General features: G+C 46.1%; 2 protein-coding genes and 1 long non-coding RNA gene across 8 annotated transcripts; 2 read left to right on the top strand and 1 right to left on the bottom strand.

Annotated features, from left to right (window-relative positions):
* Positions 1 to 40: 40 nt before the first annotated feature.
* LOC133508015 (olfactory receptor class A-like protein 1) lies at positions 41 to 5225 on the top strand. 6 transcript variants are annotated; one of them, XM_061833688.1, is made up of 4 exons: positions 41 to 342; positions 3995 to 4036; positions 4174 to 4373; positions 4482 to 5225. In XM_061833688.1, the coding sequence occupies exons 1-4, from the start codon at positions 322 to 324 to the stop codon at positions 5056 to 5058; spliced, it is 840 nt and encodes a 279-aa protein (XP_061689672.1). In that variant the 5' UTR covers positions 41 to 321; the 3' UTR covers positions 5059 to 5225. The 6 variants fall into 6 exon arrangements, with proteins under 6 accessions (XP_061689672.1, XP_061689669.1, XP_061689671.1 ...); XM_061833689.1 differs by having other exon boundaries at positions 279 to 342; positions 3897 to 4036; XM_061833690.1 differs by having other exon boundaries at positions 297 to 342; positions 3954 to 4036.
* A 3059-nt stretch (positions 5226 to 8284) lies between these two features.
* On the top strand, positions 8285 to 20508 carry LOC133507148 (protein PHTF2-like). Its single transcript, XM_061831918.1, is given in 18 exon segments — positions 8285 to 8796; positions 8952 to 9065; positions 9168 to 9224; positions 9302 to 9371; positions 9434 to 9592; positions 10321 to 10350; positions 10353 to 10503; positions 10591 to 10699; positions 12031 to 12195; positions 12428 to 12673; positions 12741 to 12869; positions 14172 to 14441; positions 15951 to 16082; positions 16159 to 16245; positions 17557 to 17712; positions 17902 to 17997; positions 18062 to 18187; positions 19447 to 20508. Coding segments are annotated over 17 exon segments (2034 nt in total). The 5' UTR covers positions 8285 to 8796; positions 8952 to 9035; the 3' UTR covers positions 19468 to 20508.
* Positions 16096 to 17427, bottom strand: LOC133507150 (uncharacterized). Its single transcript, XR_009796753.1, has 3 exons — positions 16651 to 17427; positions 16412 to 16538; positions 16096 to 16235 (listed from the first exon to the last, which is right to left on the bottom strand). It is a non-coding gene; the product is annotated as an uncharacterized LOC133507150 (long non-coding RNA).
* Positions 20509 to 20582: the final 74 nt, after the last annotated feature.

Genomic DNA, 20582 nt, shown 5'->3' with positions numbered 1-20582 from the left:
TGAACATGGAATAAATTTCATTAAAATACAACAATTCTTTTATGTTTTATGCATCATTCCATACTAATTTTACTGTTCCAGCTGTAGATTTGTTGTTGTTGTTGTTGTTGTTGTTGTTGTTTTCCAAGCAACTTTACGATGAAGTTGAGTTTTCTTTTTTGTACATGTACACGGAATAATCCCACTTGCTTGTGAGGGACGCAGTATGTATGTACTCCGCGCTTTGGCCTCCGGGGGCAGTGGGGTGCACACGTGCAGACGTCACGCATATTGAATAAAAAGAAACAAAGAAGAACGTTGCCTTAAAGGTGCAACGAAGGAATGCAGTATACGAGTATGCTTGTGAGTACTGTAGTATCATCTCTCAATAACTGTGGTAAATTTATACTGTGTGCATATGTACAGTATCAGCAGTGATACTGAACAAACAAAGCGATTGGAAAAGTCTGAGATTCCTTTTTGATGACTTAGACAATACAAGTTTGTTCATGCAGCATATTTTATGTACAAAGTGCTTTACACACGGAAAAGAAACGTTTATTCACAAACCATCAATTAAATATATTTCCCCCCCCCCCCAAAAAAAAAACAATGTGTGAGAAGAAAGCAGGGAGCACGCAGAAAAGTCATGACAAGATTAATTAACTTCATTAAAAAAAAAAAAAAAAGACGAAGAAGTAGCACGCTTACACTGCATTGTTGTTTATTCCAAAATTGAGGGTCATTTTTTTCCGGTATATTGCACGAGTGAAGTTTTATGGCTGGTGCCTTATCGCCCCCTGCTGTTCACAAGCCAGAATGCACAGACCCCACAACCACAAAACGGTTGAATGATTTCCAAGGAAACGCATTTGCATTTGCATTTAACTGAAAAGATTTGAATTTGCCAGGTTAAAGCTGCCATTAACAAGAATAAAGTCAAACTTTTTAGGTGAAAAAAAAACAGCTACAGTGAAAAATGTTGCATAATTTGCAGGAAAAAAATGCATCAGATGTGATTTTTTTTTTTAGATCAAAGTTATACAGATATGAGAACAAAAGTCATACACTGTTGTGAAAAAAGTTAAAAAAAAAAAGTTGTTTAATAGAAATTAACGTGGTTTCGGGTTTAAAAAATTGTTATATAAAAACAGTGTGAGAGTGTGAAGTCACATTTCACAAAGTCATAGTTTTCCCAACAAAGTATTATTTTGTTTATTATATTTTATTTTGAAAAAGGGGTTGATTTGAAAAAATCATCCAACCGTGAGCACCGCCGGCTGTCGACAAGGCATCGTCGCCCGGTGCCAGATGTCGAAAAGCAGCCCCAAAACACAAAAGAGCGTCCTGGACACTTCGCAGTAGCTACAGTGAACTCCATAACGGGTCTTAAAATTGATGGGAGGCATCCGAACCAGTCTTGTATGTGGCTTGTGCGCACAGCTTGTATTCAAACCACACTGAAACACAAAAATAAGAGTAATGTTTAAAAAAAAAAAAAAAAAAAGGGGCTAGAATGACCACATTTTGAATAGGATAAAGTTGTAATCCTAACACTTGTGTAAAAAAAATGTGGTAGTATATTAGCAACTCCTCTCAGTGTGATGTGATGCAGTTCTACACCATTGCTACAATAATACAAATATTGCTAAATGAAATCAAACATGTAAAGACAACTTTTTGATACGTCTTTGATACGAGCGCCGATCGAGTGGTCGCCGTTTGTTCAAAGCAGGATTGTTGCGCTCGATTTAATTTTGAATATTCTCTGCAAAACTTTTGCATCTTCGCGCCACGTTTCCATCGATCGAGAAGTCTTGATTGCGACTGTTGCACTTGAGCTCACGACGAAGTCCCCCGAGAAGGACGTGCTCGAACTTGCCGTTTTAATGACTTCTCTGAACATGTAAACAAGTGCGCAGAAAAATAACGCAAGCTTCTCCCGGGTGAAAAGAAGCTTTTAAAGAAAAAAAAAAAAGTCAGGGGGGGGGGGGGGGGGACACATTACAAACTATCGGCAACGGGAACGTAATGACCTCCCGGTGTTAAGTGTGATTAAGCGTCAATGGAAAACAATAACAGGTTGTCCCCCGACGAATTGCAACATGAGTTGTAATCGCGCTAATTGTCTCTCGCCTCCGCTTCAGTGAACAAGGCGGCAAACGGAAGCGTATGCAAGCTTCGGGTGCGGCGAACACCTTTTGTGGGAATGTGGAAGTCAATAAGTGCCACCAGGATTGGAATTTGAAATGTAAAATGATCACATTTAATGTTAACAATTCAACTGGCTACAATAGATGCTTTTCACGTGACGTCGTGGGTCACATGACTTTTGCTTCCGACGCCATACTGGAGGGCAAAACTACAATACAACTCCTGTTTTTTTAGTGATCTTTTTGTGAATATTGGCTGGCTTATAAGCGGCCTTTTCATGATGCTAATAAGAAAGGACAGAATCAGGCATTGTTTACCTTTTGCTGGGCGTTCAGCTAATTTCCTGTGGTATCCTCCACACCGGTTACATATCTTTACGGAGGTCTTTGGGCCATCATTATGCCTATCAGCACCCGCAGTGAAACTTTCCTTTCCATGTTTGCGGTGGATAACGTAAACCTCGTGGCTGTCGCTAGCCGTAGCCTTTGGCTGCACTTTTGCTAACTCGTGTGAGCGGGCTTTGCTTTTTCGAGCGCAAGCGCCGCCCCCTGGCTGTGTAACTTTTCGCGCGCACTCAGTGACTTGGTAGCGAAAACTATGCGGTCCGTGACCATCTCATCGATGTTTGTGTAGTTACAGTCTTTCGCCAACAGCTTGAGTTCTGTCACAAAGTGTTCACATGACTCACAGTTACCTTGCGCCGTCTCGTGAAAATTATATCTAGCAAATATGGGGTTTTTCGTAATAAGTTTTTAGCAACTTATCTTTGGCTCCGGTCAGTGTCCACGTATAGCTGACATCACTTCCTTTTTCGCGGATCCACAGCAGGAGTAAACTTGACTGAAGCGGCATAAACTGACGTCGACGCAATCACAATCGTGACCACACTTGCTCAGTTTAATAATCACGAGACAATACTTGCTCTCGAGTGTCACATGTGGCTTCTTTCTTTATTCCTCACCCAGCACAAGTGTGTTTGTTTGTCAAAGGACTTTCAAGATAAAAGATCAAACAATAACCGTGGCCAAAAAAATTACAGTGTACACTTATCTCTTTCTAGCCATGATATGTAGACACGATCTTGCCGTCCAAAATGGCGTTGTGAACACGCGGTCAGCGTGACGTCCATTAAAAGTATCTATTCGCTGTCTAAAATTTACCGTCTGTGCCACCAGGCAGGGTTACTTCAGATCAGAACCAAACAGCCACCCAATCCAGTTCCGCTTTCTTGGTATGTGACGCCACGTGACGAAGAAAGCATGACTGCAATTGGCTGGCTGGCAGATCGGTTCTGACCTGAAGTAATCCTGCCTGGTGGCGCAGACGGCGAATTGTAGCCGGTTGAATTGTTAATATTGAATGTGATGACTTTACATTTCAAATTCAAATCCTGGTGGCTCTTATTTGCTTGCGTAGGGAACACTTCAGGAGATGGACGCGAAGTCGCGTTGAGGACGGTGACACTTGCGTAATGTGAAAAATAGAAATCGCTGAATCGGGTTAGACACGCTCATTAGAAGGACGGCCAAGGTTCGATGTTTTGGAGACTGAGTTGGAGATGGCAGGAAGATGCCATCAAAAGTGTGACGCCCCCCCCCCCCCACACACACACAAATCTGCCTCTATTTCTGTTCACCCTTTGAACAGGTAGAATTGTGATGAAAAAAAAAAGAAAGATGGCAAACATATTCCCTCCGCTGCCTGTAACAGGATACAATTTTCCCCGGAGACGACTTGAATCCTTTTTTTTTTTTTTTTTTCAGTTGGGGTGTGTGTGTGTGTGTGTGTGTTGTTTTTTGCGGCAACTCGAAGCAAATTAGATCTCCGAGGACTTTGGAGGCTATAACTTGTCGTATTGCAGGCTTCCAGCAGTGACCAACCCGCGTGCCGGAACCTTCCTCAGGTGAGAATGGTTTAGGAGTCGTGCGATTGTTTCCCAGAGGTTCTTGCGTGGTGCGTTTCGAACCGGCGCCCATGTCGGTCAGCGTCTGCGGGATGGACCTTTGCGTGACCATCCGAGGCGTCTCCTTCCTCTTGCAGACGGCAATGGGCATCTTGGGGAACGCCGTGGTGCTGCTGGCCTACGCCAACGTCCTCTACACCGAAGGCAAACTCCTTAACGTGGACCCGATCCTGTGCCACCTGGCCTTCGCCAACCTGATGATCCTGACGATCCGCTGCGTGCCCCAGACCATGACGGTGTTTGGCCTCAGCGACTTGTTGAGCGACGCGGGCTGCAAGTTGGTGCTTTACGGCTACCGCGTCGGCCGGGCCTTGTCGATCTGCATCACCTGCGCGCTCAGCGTGTTCCAGGCGGTGACCATCGCCCCCGGGCCTCGTCTGTCCAGGCTGAAGTTTTGCCTCCCGTCCCTGGTCCTGCCCACCTTCGCCGCGCTCTGGTTCCTCAACATGGTCATCTACGTCCCGGCCCTTCTCTATTCCACGGCGCCGCGCAACGGCACCGTGCCCGCCTTCACGCTCAACCTGGGCTTCTGCCTCATGGACTTCAGAGACAACATGCTCTACATCATCCAGGGGGTCATCGTCTCTGGAAGGGACTTTTCCGTCGTGGCCCTGATGTTGGTCTCCAGCGGTTACATCCTGCTCCTTCTCCACCGCCACAGCCGCCAGGTGAGAGGCATCCACCGCTCCCGTTCGGCCGAGACCAGGGCGGCCAAAACGGTGGTCACCCTGGTGGTCCTGTACGTCTTCTTCTTCGGCATCGACAACGTGATCTGGATCTACATGCTGACCGAGTCCAAGGTGTCCCCTGTGGTGGCGGACATGAGGGTGTTCTGCTCCTCTTGCTACGCGTTCCTCAGCCCGTACTTCATCATTTCCTCCAACAAGAAGGTCAAGGCCAGAATCCTGTGCGTGGCCGAGCGGGACCAGGCGGCATCGGCGGACGCTCAAGAGTCCAAATGACTTTTGCTGTCGTTGTATTCTTTATCGATATTGTTCTCGTAGACCTTTTGTAAAAGAGCTAGACTAAACTATAGGGGGTTTTTGTATGTATTTGATGTGCTTTTGGTGCAAAACAAACTCGTTCAGTGTGCGATGACAATAAAGATTAATGTAAAATGTCTCCCAAAGATGAGTTGCAGGATGATGAAGCAACTGCTATGAAGTTTTAAAAGGAAAAATACACCTTAAAGTTTATTTATTGAAAACAACCTCGTCAGAGGTGGATGTCCAGGTATGTAGTTTGGAAAAGAAAAGGAAAAAAGCAACGTTAAACTTTGTCAATCGCTTAATGGAAACTCCGCATTGAAATTTTCGGTCGCGGTTTTGCCAGACTGTCTTTTGTGTACTGGCAAGTTCTTGATCATTGGGCTAAGGGATGGTTCCGGGCATCTTGAGCCAAGCCTGAATAGATTTTGAAGTAGTTTAATTCCTGTATCTAGAGAATCACACCCCACCTTGCTCTTTCCAATGCTCGTGTAAATACCACATGATTTATTATGTATTAATCAATAGAATGTTCCTTTGGAATGGCGCAAAAACTCAAAATTGTCCCCGATGATCAAAGATACAATGAATGTCAAAATGTAAAAACAGTATATAATGCACAAATATATCTTCTGTTTAGACTTTTGTTTCCCTCCAGAAAATACACATTTCATGAAATAAATACATGATCACTTAAAATGTTGTCAGTTCTGAATACTTTTACGTTGCGGTGAGCTGTTCGATTAAACATTGAGCTCTTGATGAGATGAATATACATTATGTTTTGTTTATTGTTCTGAAAGTATTGCACAACGGACCAGCTGGAAAGTCACAAAAGCACAAAATGTTTCCTCCGCATCGGTTTGCGCCTCGAAATTCTGCTCGATTTTACTTGTCAATCCAAGTCCCCCGCATGAAATCGACGTTGGCTCCACTTTGTTGGCCTTGAGACCAGAAACCGACCAGCAAAAAAATAAAATTTCCACCCGTGAGTTACAAAAATGATTATTTTACGTAGAGCAAGCTGATTGAACTTATCACCTGGACTGGAATCAAATTAATTCTTAGTTCCAAGTGGAAAAAAAAAAAGAGTCAAAGCACATCTTTGACTGTTTTGACAACTCGTGTTGCTAAGGCAACGTCCATCTTTCAATCTTGAATACTTCTACTCAAATTTGTACGATGCCACGTGGCTACACCGTATAGAATAAAATCCCAAAGTATTTTTCATCTTGCTGAAGACCACAATCGGCTCGGCTAAACTATTCTTTGAACGTGCCGCATAAATCACATCGAGCACAAATGATTCAATGTTTTGTCTTACTTTAAAGTCGCCAAAATGTTTGAAATGATTCGTGCCATCAAATGAAAAATTTCGCCACGTTAAAATGAATGTTATTTGTAAATGTTACGTAAACACAGTCAAAGAATTATTGAATTTTGTTAGTTAAGACGTTGCGATTAATAGAAAAAAAGAGAATGATTGGGGGGGGGGAGTAATGCAAACAGTGTGAAAAAAAATATATGAGCATTATTGGCTTCAAGAATAATATCAGGTCCTCTGAAAAATGTTTTTTGAATTGCACTGCGGATGAAATATTGTCGTGGGCCAATATCGGAGAACATGCTTGAACTTGCCATTTTAATGAGCTCTCTAAACATGTAAAACACATCCAATAACCCTCCCCAGAGAACGGAATGTCTTCTCGCAAATGATCAGCAAAGCAAAGGTTGAACGCGTGAACATGCAGCAATTATGATTTTAATCAGTGGCAACTTTGAGATGAAAATGAATAACAACAGCAGGTTCTCGGCGTCCTCGGTGACTTGCAACATGTGTCGTCGTGCTACTAATTGTCTCGCTCCTCTGCGTCAGCAGGCAAAATGATTGGGGGGGGGGGGGGCACGACGGGGCAATGCGCACGCCAACGTCAGCCCGTACGTACGCGCGCCCGTGTTCGATTCCTCGGGCTCGACTAACGGGACGCTTGTGGGGATTGTCATTAGAATGCTTGAAGACAGAGATTGATGCGCACCAGACGAAGTTCTAAAAATCAAACGCTGGTGCATTTTAAATAATTACAATATGGTAAAAAAAAAAAAAAAATGTCAGATTATGCAGGAGATGAATTTCGAAAAAGGCCAATTGCTACCTCATTTCTTAATTGGAATCCATTTTCAATGTTTCTAGTGTCATATCCAATTTCTGCAATGTCATATTCTCACGGTGAATTCAGTTTCGATTAGCTGTAGGCCATATTTATCAAAGGTAAATGACATAAAATCCATAAATATCCATATATGTCCACGTAAAGCCATATGCAAGTCTCACTTTTTGAATTGAGCTATTTCAAAATGACATTTGCTCAAATTACCTGTACATGTTATTTTGAATGAATGATAGTTTCTCATACAAGACAGTGCGAAACACTTTTTTCTTTTTGACAAGGCTAGGGCAGGCGGCACGGTGGAGCAGCTCGAAAGCGTCGGCTTCACACTTCTGAGGACCCGGGTTTGATCCCGGACCAGCCTGTGTGAAGTTTGCATGTTCTCCCCGTGCCTGCGTTGGTTTTCTCCAGACACTCTTGTTTTTTTTCCCCACATCCCAAAATAATGCAACAATAATTGGACACTCTAATTTGCCCCAAGGTGTGATTGTGAGTGTGACTGTTTGTCTGTCTCCATGTGCCCTGCGATTGGCTGGCGACCAGTTCAGGGGGTGCCCCGCCTCCTGCCCGTTGACAGCTGGGATTGGCTCCAGCACTCCCTGCGACCCTTGTTAGGATAAGTGGCATAGAAAATGGATGGAAGGCTATAGGGCATGGTTAAACGAAGCTCCTCCCCTCACTTCAACATACTGTTGTTTTGTATAATTTTTTTCTTTATTTTGCCAATTGAATGTTGTTGAAACTCGAGGTTGAAGTCAAAGATCAACCTGGGGGGAGGCTATAAATGAGATCTTATCAATAAAATACTCTTAATCAAAAATTAAGACATTATTAAAGCAAACCTTGGTATGAAAATGAAATGTTTAAAACGTGAATCTTGCCGAGAGATACAAATCTCGTATGTCGGGCCTGTCGTAAGGTGAGGACCCGCTGTAAACGCGTTCTTCCGTGCTTTTCTCTGATTGGCCAAAATAACCTGAAATTCGTCCACTTCCGTTTGCGTCCTGCGTTTAGTCTGACAGGTGCTCCATGTCTTTCGCCTCGTAAGCTGCACAGTGAAATTGTTGAAAGTGTTTCTGCCACATTATTTATATTCAATAATTAATGATTACATTATATAGGATTGGTCCACCGAAGCTATCGGGAAGCAGCCACATTTTTGCCTGACAGGAAAAATTCAGGGAGAAACTAAGATGTAAAAACAATCTTCACAGTGCAAACCCGGAAAAGGAGAGCGGACGATTAATTGTGTTGTCAAAACAGAAGCACGCCACGGAATGCCTGCGATAAGCTTCAATTTGGCTACTTTGTAGCAGGTGTACGCTGTCTAATGACATTCATTTGGTCACGTTCACGTCGACGAAGTGAAAGGTGACGTTAAAGGTGTGTGTGTGGGGGGGGGGGCGCGCCGCGCCTCACCACTTTGTACACTTCTGAAGCGGTGAAAAGCGGCCGACAAAAACGTCTGCATTCCAATTAAACAGCAAAGGGCGATAAGTTTCCATTCTGAAATGATTACCTAGCGTCTTTCGACCATTCCTAACAGGTAAGTTTGGCAACTTTGCTAGCTAGCCGACACAGCAGAGAATCCAACGTCTTCCGGGTTACTTTTTAACCTGCCTTTCGAAAGTTTTATAACCGCATAACCTGTCACATCGCGCTTTTCTGGCGAGTTCGGTCACCCCCTCCTGTTTGTTTTAGTGGTGTTTTCCTGCCCCCGGCTCGCCTCTGCTCTCTGTGAAATGAGCTGACTGTGGATCAGGGCTTCCAGCAACAAAACACACAATGGCCAGAATATCCTGGTATCAAGAGAAGGTGGGCAGGTGTATTTATAAAAGTGGCGGAGCGCACGCACGATGGCCACAGTCAAGCCGAGAAAGTCACTTGGACTTCATTGAAATGTTGTCGATGCCGCAGATCGGAGCCTACGATCAACAAATCTGGGAGAAGTCTCTGGAGCAAACGGATTTAAATGTGAGATGAAGAGAAAAAGTTGCAAAAAGGAGAAAGGATTTTGCGGTGTTCCTCTATCCGAGTCATCTCTCCAATAGGGTTTGGACAGCAAGCCCAGGAAGACGGGCCACATCAAGTCCGATCTCATCGACGTCGACTTAGTCCGAGGTGAGAGTCCAAACTGCCGAGCGGTCGCGTCCGGGGGCCGTCATTGCTTCTCCCCCTCGCAGGCTCCACGTTCAGCAAAGCCAAACCGCAGAGTCCCTGGACGGCGTTGACTCGCAAGGGTTTGGTCCGTGTGCTGCTTTTCCCCTTCTTCTTCCCGTGGTGGATCCAGGTCACCTCCAAGTCCATCTCCTCCTGCATTCTGCTGCTCTACTTTATGCAAGGTCGGCTGCTGCTGCTGCTGCTGCTGATGATGATGATGATGAACTTTGTGCCTTTTCAATGATGCCGTCGATGGCACGATAACTAGAGAAGAAATGAAAGGCAGTCAAATATAAGAATGCTGTACATCGGATGTAAAGTATTGCTTTTATTCTCGTGGCCTGGAGATGTTTTTTCATACAAATATTGACTTTTATCCTGACCCGTGTTAGTTGTCGCATTCTGACAAATGTCACTTGTGGAAAACCGAGTCCAGTGCGACCACAGCACAAACAAACTATACATTGACTTTATCTCAACTTTATCGATCGCTAAATGAACTTTGAGATATTTTGAGCGGTGGTTTAAAATGTCATGTCATTGCCCAAGCCGCTTATCCTCACAAGGGTTGCAGGAAAGCTGGAGCCTATCCCAGCTAGCTTCGGGCGAAAGGCGGACTACGCCCTGAACTGTTCGCCAGACAGTCGCGAGGGCAGATATAGACGGCACCGCTGAGCGGGAATCGATCCCACGCTCCCCGCACCAAAGGCAGGCGTGTGGACCACTACACCATCAGTTAAAATATATTTTTCAAAATGAGTATAAACTTTGTTCAGGTGTGCCTACTGTTGCTTCCGCTTTGGGTGTTTACAGTAATTACGCGTCACACGTGAGCACCGCAGGAAGGCCTGCATCTTGTTTTGATGCCCTTTCCTCGTGAGACCAGTTGGACGTTCCTCTCCCTCTGCAGTGGCCGCCGTGGTGCTCTATGTGGAGGTCCCCGGGCCAGCGCCAGCGAGACCTTCGGGCCCTTGTGCCTAATGCTGCTGCTGGGGACCGTGCACTGCCAGATCGTGTCCACCGAGTGCAGCCGATGGCCCGCGGGCGGTCCGGCCGCCGGCAGCACCGGCAGCGGTCCGGCCCGCAGGAGGAGGTGAGACCCGCAAAGACTGGCCCCGACCGCCTTTGGGTCTGTGTAGCGAAGCAGACAGCCGTTTCCTTTCTTTCCTGTCTCCATCAGGCCCAGGAAGGGCAGGGCCCACAAGAAACTGGACGAGAAGAAGGAGAGCGAGGAGAAGGAGCCGCAGCTCTCGTCGCCGTTCGAGGAAGTCCAGCGAGCGAGGAGAATGGTAAGTAAGGACACTCGGACTCGGCGGATGAAGGCGGCTCGAGGAACCTTGGGGGACACCAGACGGGTTGCAAATGTTTCCCAAAAGTGCACTTGCTATTTGTCAAATACAGTAGAACCTCCAAAGTCGACCCTTAAAGTGTTACATTTTGGAGTTGAAATAAAAAAAACAATCTGTGAATAAATGAAAAAGATGATGATATTTATTGATCCCACAGCAGGAAAATCCACTGGTTGCAGCAGCAAAGAATCATACAGTAAAGCCTCGGTTCTCGAACGTCCCCGTTTTTGAACATATCAGTTCTCGAGCGAAAACTTCCAGATTTTTCTGCGATTGTTTTCAAATGAAAATCGGTACTTGAACGCCCCCGACAAAACCTGGAAATAACATGCTGCGCGCGGGCAGATTAGCTGACCCACGCCACTTTGTTGTGAATTCCTACGTCGCCAAAAAACCCCAGAAATAACATAACGCACACGGCGCACTTTGCTATTGTCAATTTGAACGTGCCCCCCCCCCCAAAAAAAAAAAAAAAACGTCACAACACGCGTGGTGCAACCAGCGCACTTTTGTTATTGTGTATAACGCAGCCTCTGTACACAGACGTGTCCCAGTAGTGACTGTTGTTTTTCTTCTTATGGAGGACGACCGTATTAACCCCCAATCGTGGCTCCAAAGAAAGCAAGTTGCTTGTTTAAAGTTATTCTGCACTTTTGTTCATAAAAAAAAAAAAAAGTTTACAAGGCTGGGGCCGAGTCGCTACGGATACGGCAATGCACTCCCTGCCTAGGGTACTCTAGGGTATTTCGTAAATTATTTTATTTTCTAAAGTTTTTAAGCTATACATGTATTTTTATTGTCATGAAAAACTAAAAAAAAATGCTTTAAAAGCCTAATTGTTTGGGCTTGGAACGCATTATTTCTTTTTCCATTGATTGTAATGGGAAACATCGATTCGGTTTTCGAACGAATCACTTCTGGAACCCCCTTCTGGAACGGACTTTGGTCGAGAACCGAGGCATCACTGTATACAGTATTATGAAAAGAACACATATCAAAATAAAGTGGTGTGGGATAAGCGTTATGAACACATTGTACCAGGTATGAAAAAGGAAAACGATATTTTGCGGATCTCAGCTTTCCGTGGGAGATGTGGACCATGCCCACCAGCTTTGCTTTTTGGGGGCAAAAAACCAATCGCCCCATAATTGAAAAAGTATGCCGTATATTTTTAGAAAAATCTATGAATGAGGGAATCCACAGGTGCTGAAATTCAAACGCTTTTGATAAAGACACTGCTCTAAACGACTTTTTTTGTCGTCTCGTCACAGAGCAAACGAAAGTCTGGCTTCGGCGCCTCGGATGAGCTCTCGAGCGAGGAAGAGCAAGGCGTGCAACCGGTGGACGTGATGCCCGCCGTCCCTTGGCCGCCATCCGCGCCGCCGTCTTCTGTGCGCTCCAGGAAGTCCACCACCAAAGCTGCAGTCCGGCCTCAGGTCAACCTTCTCGCTGTCACTTGATGACGTTTTAGCATTTTTTTTTTCCCAGGGTGGAAACAAACCAATCAGAACTAAAAATGTGAACACAATCCCACAAGTCGTCAGCATAAGTGCTCAAAAGTTTAGTCATCAGACTCTTGCATTCTTTGAAAGGAAGGTTTGAAAATGTTCAATTTCGGGCCAATTTTCTCTGCATTTACCCCGTTTGACCCGACCTGCGCAACAACAGGAAGGAGCCGCGGCCTTCAAGGCGAAGCCGCTGCAATTGGAGCGCCTGCGACCCAGCGCGGGCTCCCGGCCGGCCTCCGACACCGACGACACCATGTGGGAGGAGCTCCTGCAGGGCCCCGACTCCGCCTCCACGGGGAGCAGCGACAGCGAGGACGACGTCGGCTTCACGGGGGGCGACCTGGCGCTGCAGCAGACCACCACGCTGAGCAGCGACGACGAGAGCCTGCGGCAGGGCATCGCAGGGGTGAGACCGCCGCTGAAAGACCGAGACCGATGCCAGTTGCAATGACGGCCCCGGCGTGTCGTCGCAGCACCAGCTGTCCTGGCTCCAGGCGTGCCACCCTTCCCGGGACCGGGTCAGCGCCATCATCTGGGAGCAGGGCGAGTGTAAGAAAGCGGACATGTCGGTGCTGGAGATCAGCGGGATCATCCTCACTCGGGTACGCCAGCCGGCGGATTACTTTGCTGACTGACACCTTACGGACACTAATGTGACATTATCGATTCATTGGTGGTGGTCGTGGGAGATCATTTCGTCGCTCTGCGTGTCATTCTACTATTTCTGGCATACATAACATAGATGAACATGGATCAAATATATTTTCTGATATACTTTCTCACAGTTGGCGGCAGGGTTTCTCAGCTGGTAAAGCGTTGGCCTCACACTTCTGAGGTCCCCGGTTCAATCCTGGACCCGCCTGTGCGGAGTTTGCATGATCTCCTCGTGCCTGTGTGGGTTTCCTCCGGGCGGGCACTCCGGTTTCCTCCCACCCACATTCCAAAAAAAAACATGCAACATTAATTGGACACTCTAAATTGCCCCAAGGTGTGATTGTGAGTGCGAAAGTGGCAACCAGTTGAGGGCGTACCCCGCCCCCTGCCCGTTCACAGCTGCGATAGGCTCCAGCACTCCCCGTGACCCTTGTGAGGATCAGCGGTGAAGGCGATTCATGCTGTTTGTCAAAGGTTTGCTGCTTTTTCTACTGTATTGAATGAATCAAGTATTTTTTGGGCGACGTAGCAAACGACAGAATTCCATTTGAATGAATTTTGCCGACCCAAACAGCACGCAGTTGTGAGCGTTTTACTGTCGGGACAAAAACAAATTGGCATATTCTGGCCTCCCCTTGCTCTCTTAGGTTTGAAAGCGAAGCAGAGCTGCTCTATTTGGCAATTTTCTTTTGTTTCCCCTTGCATCCTTCCTCATTGTATGCAACTGAGTGTGTGTGTGTGTGTAAGTTAGTGGCCCGGCGTTCATTCCCCTTTGAACAAATGAAGAGTGAATTCTCTTGCCGTCCTGATTATTTTGGAGGCAAGAAACGAGAGTAACCGCAAGGCCGTGCAATGGTGCTGAGAAAATTGTCACGTCATCATCCCAGCTGCTTATCCCCACAAGGGTCGTGGAAAAGCTGGAGCCGATCCCAGCTAGCTTCGCGCTAAAGGCAGACTACCCCCTGAACTGGTCGCCAGTCAGTCGCAGGGCAGATAGCGACACCGTCACCGAATGGGAATCAATCCCACCAAAGGCTGAGAAAATTTGTGACTATTATTTTTCAGGCCACGATGGAACCGATGACCGTAGTTTTGACACCATTGCTTTAAGTCTCCTCATGACTTGATCTTATCGCCGTCTCTTTCTTCAACCTGCAGGTTTGGTTTGTGACTGAATCCAAAGAACGTGGCCCCCACCCCGCCTGTCCGCAACATTTCCAACATCCGTTTGATTTTCTGGTCTTGTTCAGGTGAAGCTCGCGGAGCAAGGCGTGGGCTACCTGGTGTTCGGCGGGCTGGTGACGGCCACGCTGGCGCTCCTGCCCTTCGCCTTCCGCCTGGCGCAGCGTCTGGACGTGTCCAGCCTCGGCTCGCCGTCGGCCGCCGAGCTCCTGGAGATCGCCTTCAGCCCGGCCGGCGCCCGCGCCTACGCCTTCTTCTTCATCACCACCGTGCTCCGGGTGTGCCTCACGGGGCTCTTCTTCTTCATGATGTGCGTGGCCGAGAGGACGTACAAGCAGGCGAGTGGGCCCTCCGCCCGGGAGGTTTCTGTTTGTTGGCGGGATGATACGGGACTCGGCCGCCTTCCACTCTTCGATGCGATCCATTGAGGCCAGAGACGCCTCCGTGACGGAGTAGCGTTTTGGTTTTGCTTTTTTCATGGTAGAGGTTTTCACACTTACGGTTTCCACGATTTGTTTCCAATCATCTCCTCGGGGGCATGTAAGAAAATAAGTTGCAGAAGTCTCATTCGACATCCAAGTGGTCGCCATATTGCCTGCATCATCTGTCCGTCATGTCACACCGCGACATTCGTCATTGAAAACACGCCGTGCCACCTATTATGGGACACGGAAGCTCTTTTCAAAGAAGACAACATCTCACGATCGAGTGGAGTGACCGGGGCGATATTACCCTATCGTTTCGAGCCACATTTAGATGACATGCGGATCACTTCTAACTTAACAACAGACTCCCAGAGAGTATGTATGAGCCAGCCCGGCCAAAGCCATGGCCCTCGTCCGAAGCCGTGCTCAGCGCCGACAGGTAAATTGACACATTTAGCACCCTGACTTGTGTGCGCGGATCTACATTCTGAGAGGATTACGTCCACCCGCCAACTATTTTTTTTTTTTTTTTTTTTTTTTTTAAAGTAGCTGTATACACACCTACCTGTCATTTGGAACCCACAAAGCTCTCGTCCTTTGCCTCTGTGCAATGCAATTTTTACGACGAACCGGGTCTTTTTGGAAAGTATGAAGAATGAATTCATCCTCCAGAGTGTCTGAACAATAGCCAGCAATGCAACGAGCCGGCATTTTGGCTAACACCAAGGAACAACGAGCTCCCTTCCGCCGGGTAAAACTAGTAGAAACGGACGAGTCCGCTAGAGGCCGCGCCTGCCCCGTACGCCACTTCCTGCTTCTTCTCGAAAACAAATCCCTCGAGAGGATTTTCATGGCGGGAGTGACAAAAAGCCATACACGTCAAAATCACGTTTTGCGGTGGGGAAAAAAAAAACGGATGGGTCCATTCCGGCTGCCTTTTTTTCCATTAATAACATACTAAAAATTATGCATTATTTCATGACATTGGACCTTTAAGGAGATCGCCTACAGTCACTAGTAAAACTTCAAAATCATGTTTCGCTAAACCGAATCAAGTCCGAGTTCAAAAAGGCTCAACGAGTATTTTCCATATTGCTCTTTTTGTCCTGTTTTTGCAGCAGAATTCACAACTTCCTCGAATGCTTGACTTTTCCTGTTTTTGTGTATCTTTTGCAACCTCAGCAGTCGCGCAGAGAAGGTCCTGTCTTAAGTTCCACAAAATCAAAATGTGAGCAGCGTGATGAGATGCGCAAGTTGAGCGTTCAATAGCTGAAAGGTCAAACGACGGTCACCTGTAAAGGTTCTAGTGCATGTTAGGTCTACCCCGGAATTCCACCCCAACACCCCAAAGGATTTATGATTTTTTTTTTTTTTTTTTTTTTTCCATCCATTGACAATTTTTACACGCCGTCTTTCCCGCAGAGACTTTTATTCGCCAAGCACTTCAGCCACCTGACGTCTGCCCGCAAGGCCAAGAAGTCTGAGATCCCTCACTTCCGGCTGAAGAAGGTGCAGAACATCAAGATGTGGCTCTCCCTGCGCTCCTTCCTACGGGTGCGGACCCCGACCCCTTTTTAATCCCCGTCGCCGCCCGTCTGACCGCGTCCTCGTCTTCGTTGCTTGCCTGCAGAGGCGAGGCCCGCAGCGCTCCGTCGACGTCATCGTGTCCACCATCTTCCTCCTCGCCCTCTCCATCTCGTTCATCATCTGCGCGCAGGTAAATGTTGACAAACGCGGCCGAAATTGTACTGAAGGATGAGGACTGCTCATGTTGGAATAATCGGATCCAAGTCAAAGTCAATTAATTGAGTACTGAGTGGCTTTTTGGGGGTTTTTTTTTTTTTTGTTGTTGACAAAAACATTAAATAGGATGTGCAACTTACAGTATTGCCCAACAATATCCATCCATCCATCCATCCATTTTCTTTGCCGCATATCCTCACGAGGGTCGCAGGGAGTCCTGGAGCCTATCCCGGCTGTCAACGAACAGGAGGCGGGGTACACCCTGAACTGGTCGCCAGCCAATCGCAGGGCACATGGAGACAAACAGCCGCAGTCACAATCACACCTAAGGGCAATTTAGCGTGTTTAAATAATGTGGGAGGAAACCGGAGTTGCCCACCCGGAGAAAAGCCACGCCGGCACGGGGAGGACATGCAAACTCCACACAGGCGGGGCCGGGATCGAACCCGGGTCCTCAGAACAGTGAGGCCAACGCTTTACCAGCTGAGTCCCCGTGCTGCCCCCAACAAAATCACTTTTATTCTAAAAAATAATAATACATTATTTTAAAATAGCATGAATGAAACAAACTCGACACCAGAAAGTGCTCATCGGTGAAACTTTCTTTGTTTAGGCTTCTGAAATTTCTTAAGTTCAAAGTGGAGGTATTGCAGGCTGAAATGTGGACACTTTCAGGCAGAAACAGATGACAGCGTGACACAGAAGTTCATTTTTTGTGTGTTCTTGGTTTTTTTTTTTGGCCTGGAATGTAAACACAGATCGCGATGTTGAGGCCACGAGCGTTTTAGCCTCCTCTGACTGCGAGTCGCACGCTATTGTTTTATGGAGATTTGCCACTCTGGAAATGTGGCTTCCGTGTCATCTCGGGTACTGTCACGTGACTCCCCGCCTCTTGTTTGATCGGCGAAATGGAGTCAAAACATCGCGAGGGGTTTACCTTGGATTCGGGAAATAGGAAATGGAGTCATGAGCCCGAGGCAGAAGTCTTGCTGACAGACAAAAACAAATAAATGATGACAAACACAAACGTGGTATACACACTTTCCCGAAACATGGAACATTGCATACACATGTATTTAGGTTCTCTTCACTTGTTTAAACAAAATTATTTAAGTCAAAAATATGTTGCATTGAAAATATATTTAAAAAAAAAAAAATACACTTACTCCCAACGAGTTACTGGGAATCAAATGTGACGGATGTAACGTAGCCCCCCCCCCCCATCCCCAGCTGTGCCATTTTGAGGGCCCGTTTCCCGACTGAAGCTTCCGGCGTGTTTTTCCAGCTCCTGCAGAGCCACAAGACCTTCCTGGACTCGCTGACCAACTGGGAGCTGATGCTGTGGGCGTCGTCGCTCATGCTCTTCCTGCTTCGGCTCGCCACGCTGGGCTCCGAGACCAACTGCAAGTACAGCAACTCCTCTGTGCTGCTCACCGAGCAGGTCAGAACACGGAAACGGCGAGAGTTGATATTTATTTAGTCCCTCGAAAAAAAGAGGGAGAGAAATAAAAATAGGACTACTTAAATCTCGTTGCATAACAACTTTTTTCCCCTTCAGAAATGTTTTGGGCAGTAACTGTGCGTGACCAGCAGGTGTCACTGTGTCACTCGCACTTCGCGTGCCTTTCAGATCAATTTGTATCTGAAGATCGAGAAGAAACCCAACAAGAAAGAAGAGCTCAACATCGTGAACAACGTCTTGAAACTGGCGACGAAACTGATGAAGGTGACATGAGAACACGTTTCGACGCCTGAGCGATTTATTAACGCCCGACCGACTCCCGCGGCAGGAGCTGGACACGCCGTTCCGCCTTCTGGGCCTGACGGTCAACCCGCTCATCTACAACATCACCAGGGTGGTCATCCTGTCGGCCGTGTCCGCCGTGGTCAGCGACCTGCTGGGCTTCAACATCAGAGTGAGTCGCGTTGTACAACTGTAGAAAAAAAAAAAAAAAAATATATATATATACAAATAAGTACCATAATTTCCGGCCTATAAGCCACGACTTTTCTCACATGCTTTCAACCCTCCAGTTTATGCGGTGATGTGGGTAATTTGTGCATTTTTTTTCTAACGGCCGCAGGGGGCCACTCGAGCGGAAAAGGTAAGAGTGAGACTGGTGGAATATACGTGCCGAGGAAGTGACTTTTACCAGTCCGGCCCTGTTAGCACTGCGCTAGCATGTAACTGCCGTGTCTCAGTGATTTTTTTATTGGAATGTTCTTTTTTTAACCGGCTCTGTGAGCGCGGCAGCGTTAGCATTAGCATTACTGCGGCGGCGTTAGCGTGGCGGCACGAGCGTTAACGCTGTGTGTGCGTTCTTTCTTTGTAAATATCTTGTGTTTGAATGTGGGTTTCAATGTGGGCACATGCGGCTTTTACACAGCTGTGGCGTAGCTATGTACCAAATGGTATTTCCTTTACAAATGTACTGGCTGGGGGTTATAACCAAGTGCATTCTGTAGGCCGGGAATTACGGTAGCTGGAAATGCAGTCGTCCCTTTAATTATTACTTTAATTTGTTTGGTGACCAATTAACGGCGTAATCGCATGAAAAACAAAAATTGTACCTTCGGGAAAAGATTTTAAAAGTGTTTTACAAGTACCACCAGTAGTACACGGACTCTCTCTAGTCATGAAAAAAGAATCTCTGAAGTGAATACAAATTAAATTTACAGCGTTTGACTCATGAAATACAATCAAGTGGATGAGAAGGAAGCTTCTAAATATGCGTTTTTTTTTCACGCAGTATTTTTTTAAATACAGTTCAATTGTTTAACTGTCAAGTACAGTACAATACATACACATCATGTGAATTGTTTTTCAACATTTACAGGATGTGCAAATTTTAATTGAATCAATAGTGGCATTTAAAAAAAAAAAAAAATTTTTCTTTTCCATGGTTTTCTGCAGCATATGAAACAGTTTTTTCCCCTGTATTTTGATGTTGATCATTCTGGTGTTATTTGGAGAGCGAAGTAGTTTTTAAAGTCTAAAAGGGTTGAGAAGCACTGCTTAAGCATGCAGTCTGCTTACCTCACTGAACTTTTTCGATATATTCTTGTGCTTGTGTTGTTTTTCATCGTTGCAAAAGAGGTTCAAACTGTTTTTTTTTTTTTTTTTTAAATTGAATACCTTCCGTCTTTTCTCCTTTTCTGTGTTTGTGTTTTGCAGCTGTGGAAAATCAAACCTTAATGTGAACACGGCAAAAGGACTCGTCGTCTTTTAAAGCAGACACGCGAGGACCCGTCGAGCCACATGTGCAACGCTACTGACCCCCCCCCCCCCCCCAACCCCTTTTTTTTCGAACGTGGTTTTTAACATAGCTGGCCGGGAACGTGAAATACTGTACAGCCAAATGAGGTATAACACATGCTACATAATGCCAGTAATTTAACACAGGTGGGCATCTTAAGGTTGTTTGTTTAATTTATTTCACTTCTGTTTTATGACCACTGTCTGCCTTCTTCATTGAGGACCACTGTCACGAATGGAACTATGCAAGTTTAGATTATCTCTCCCCCGGCCGGTTCTGTTCCTTTCTTAGCTTTAGCACCGATGCTGCGTGTTCATCCGTCCGTCCGTTTTCTAAACCGCTTTTCCAGGCGACCCGGGTGAAATATTGCCGCCGACTTGTGGCGAAAGCGGCGGCGTATATTTTCAATGTTATTGTTAGATTTATTAAACTTAACCTAAAGCCTAACAGTTATGTATATTATATTTTGAATGACGGAGGAAGTCAGAGAAAACAACTATATTGGATATGTTTTGAAATCCAAGTAACTTTGAAATTATGCGGATTCACTGACGGTGTAGTCGTTCACTCGCTTGGCTTCCATGCAGGCCGCATTTTTGTCACCTCTTCAAGTAAAGCAGGATAGAAAATGGACGGATGGTAAACGTTCTGGACAACTCGATTCTATTTCTGGGATTTTCCATCATTTACAAAATGATTTCTTTTAGGAATGTGAACTTGCAGCGGGATATTTTGGGTGCAGCAAAGAAAGCAACATGACCGGAGAGAGAATGCAGGGTTGGGGCGACCGCTTCGGCTTTGTCTTACTATTTTTTTTTTTTTTTTTTTTTTGTATTCCAAATGGATGAAATATGATGCGACCATGTTTCGGGTTTTACTGTACAGTGTTTGTGCTGGGAAATTGGGACTTTTTGCAATAGCAGTTTTTAGAAAATGGACCTGAGAAAGCTCCGTATAATAAAATCTGTTGATTCCTTTGATGATCTTTCTTTGTTATTGCTGCTACTCGGGGATCCTCCATTTTTGACAGCGCATTCCGTTCCTATGGCGATGT

Source organism: Syngnathoides biaculeatus, chromosome 10 (genome assembly GCF_019802595.1).
Source record: "Syngnathoides biaculeatus isolate LvHL_M chromosome 10, ASM1980259v1, whole genome shotgun sequence".
Lineage (NCBI taxonomy): Eukaryota > Metazoa > Chordata > Actinopteri > Syngnathiformes > Syngnathidae > Syngnathoides > Syngnathoides biaculeatus.
Note: the sequence above shows the minus strand (reverse complement) of the source record. Positions and strands in the feature narration are given on the sequence as shown.

Coding starts and splice junctions, on each gene's coding strand:
- LOC133508015 (XM_061833685.1), top strand. CDS start 322: ATGCAGTATACGAGTATGCTT. Junction 343..3,994: donor TGCAGTATACGAGTATGCTT/GTGAGTACTGTA, acceptor GTCGTATTGCAG/GCTTCCAGCAGTGACCAACC. Junction 4,037..4,173: donor CGTGCCGGAACCTTCCTCAG/GTGAGAATGGTT, acceptor TTCCTCTTGCAG/ACGGCAATGGGCATCTTGGG.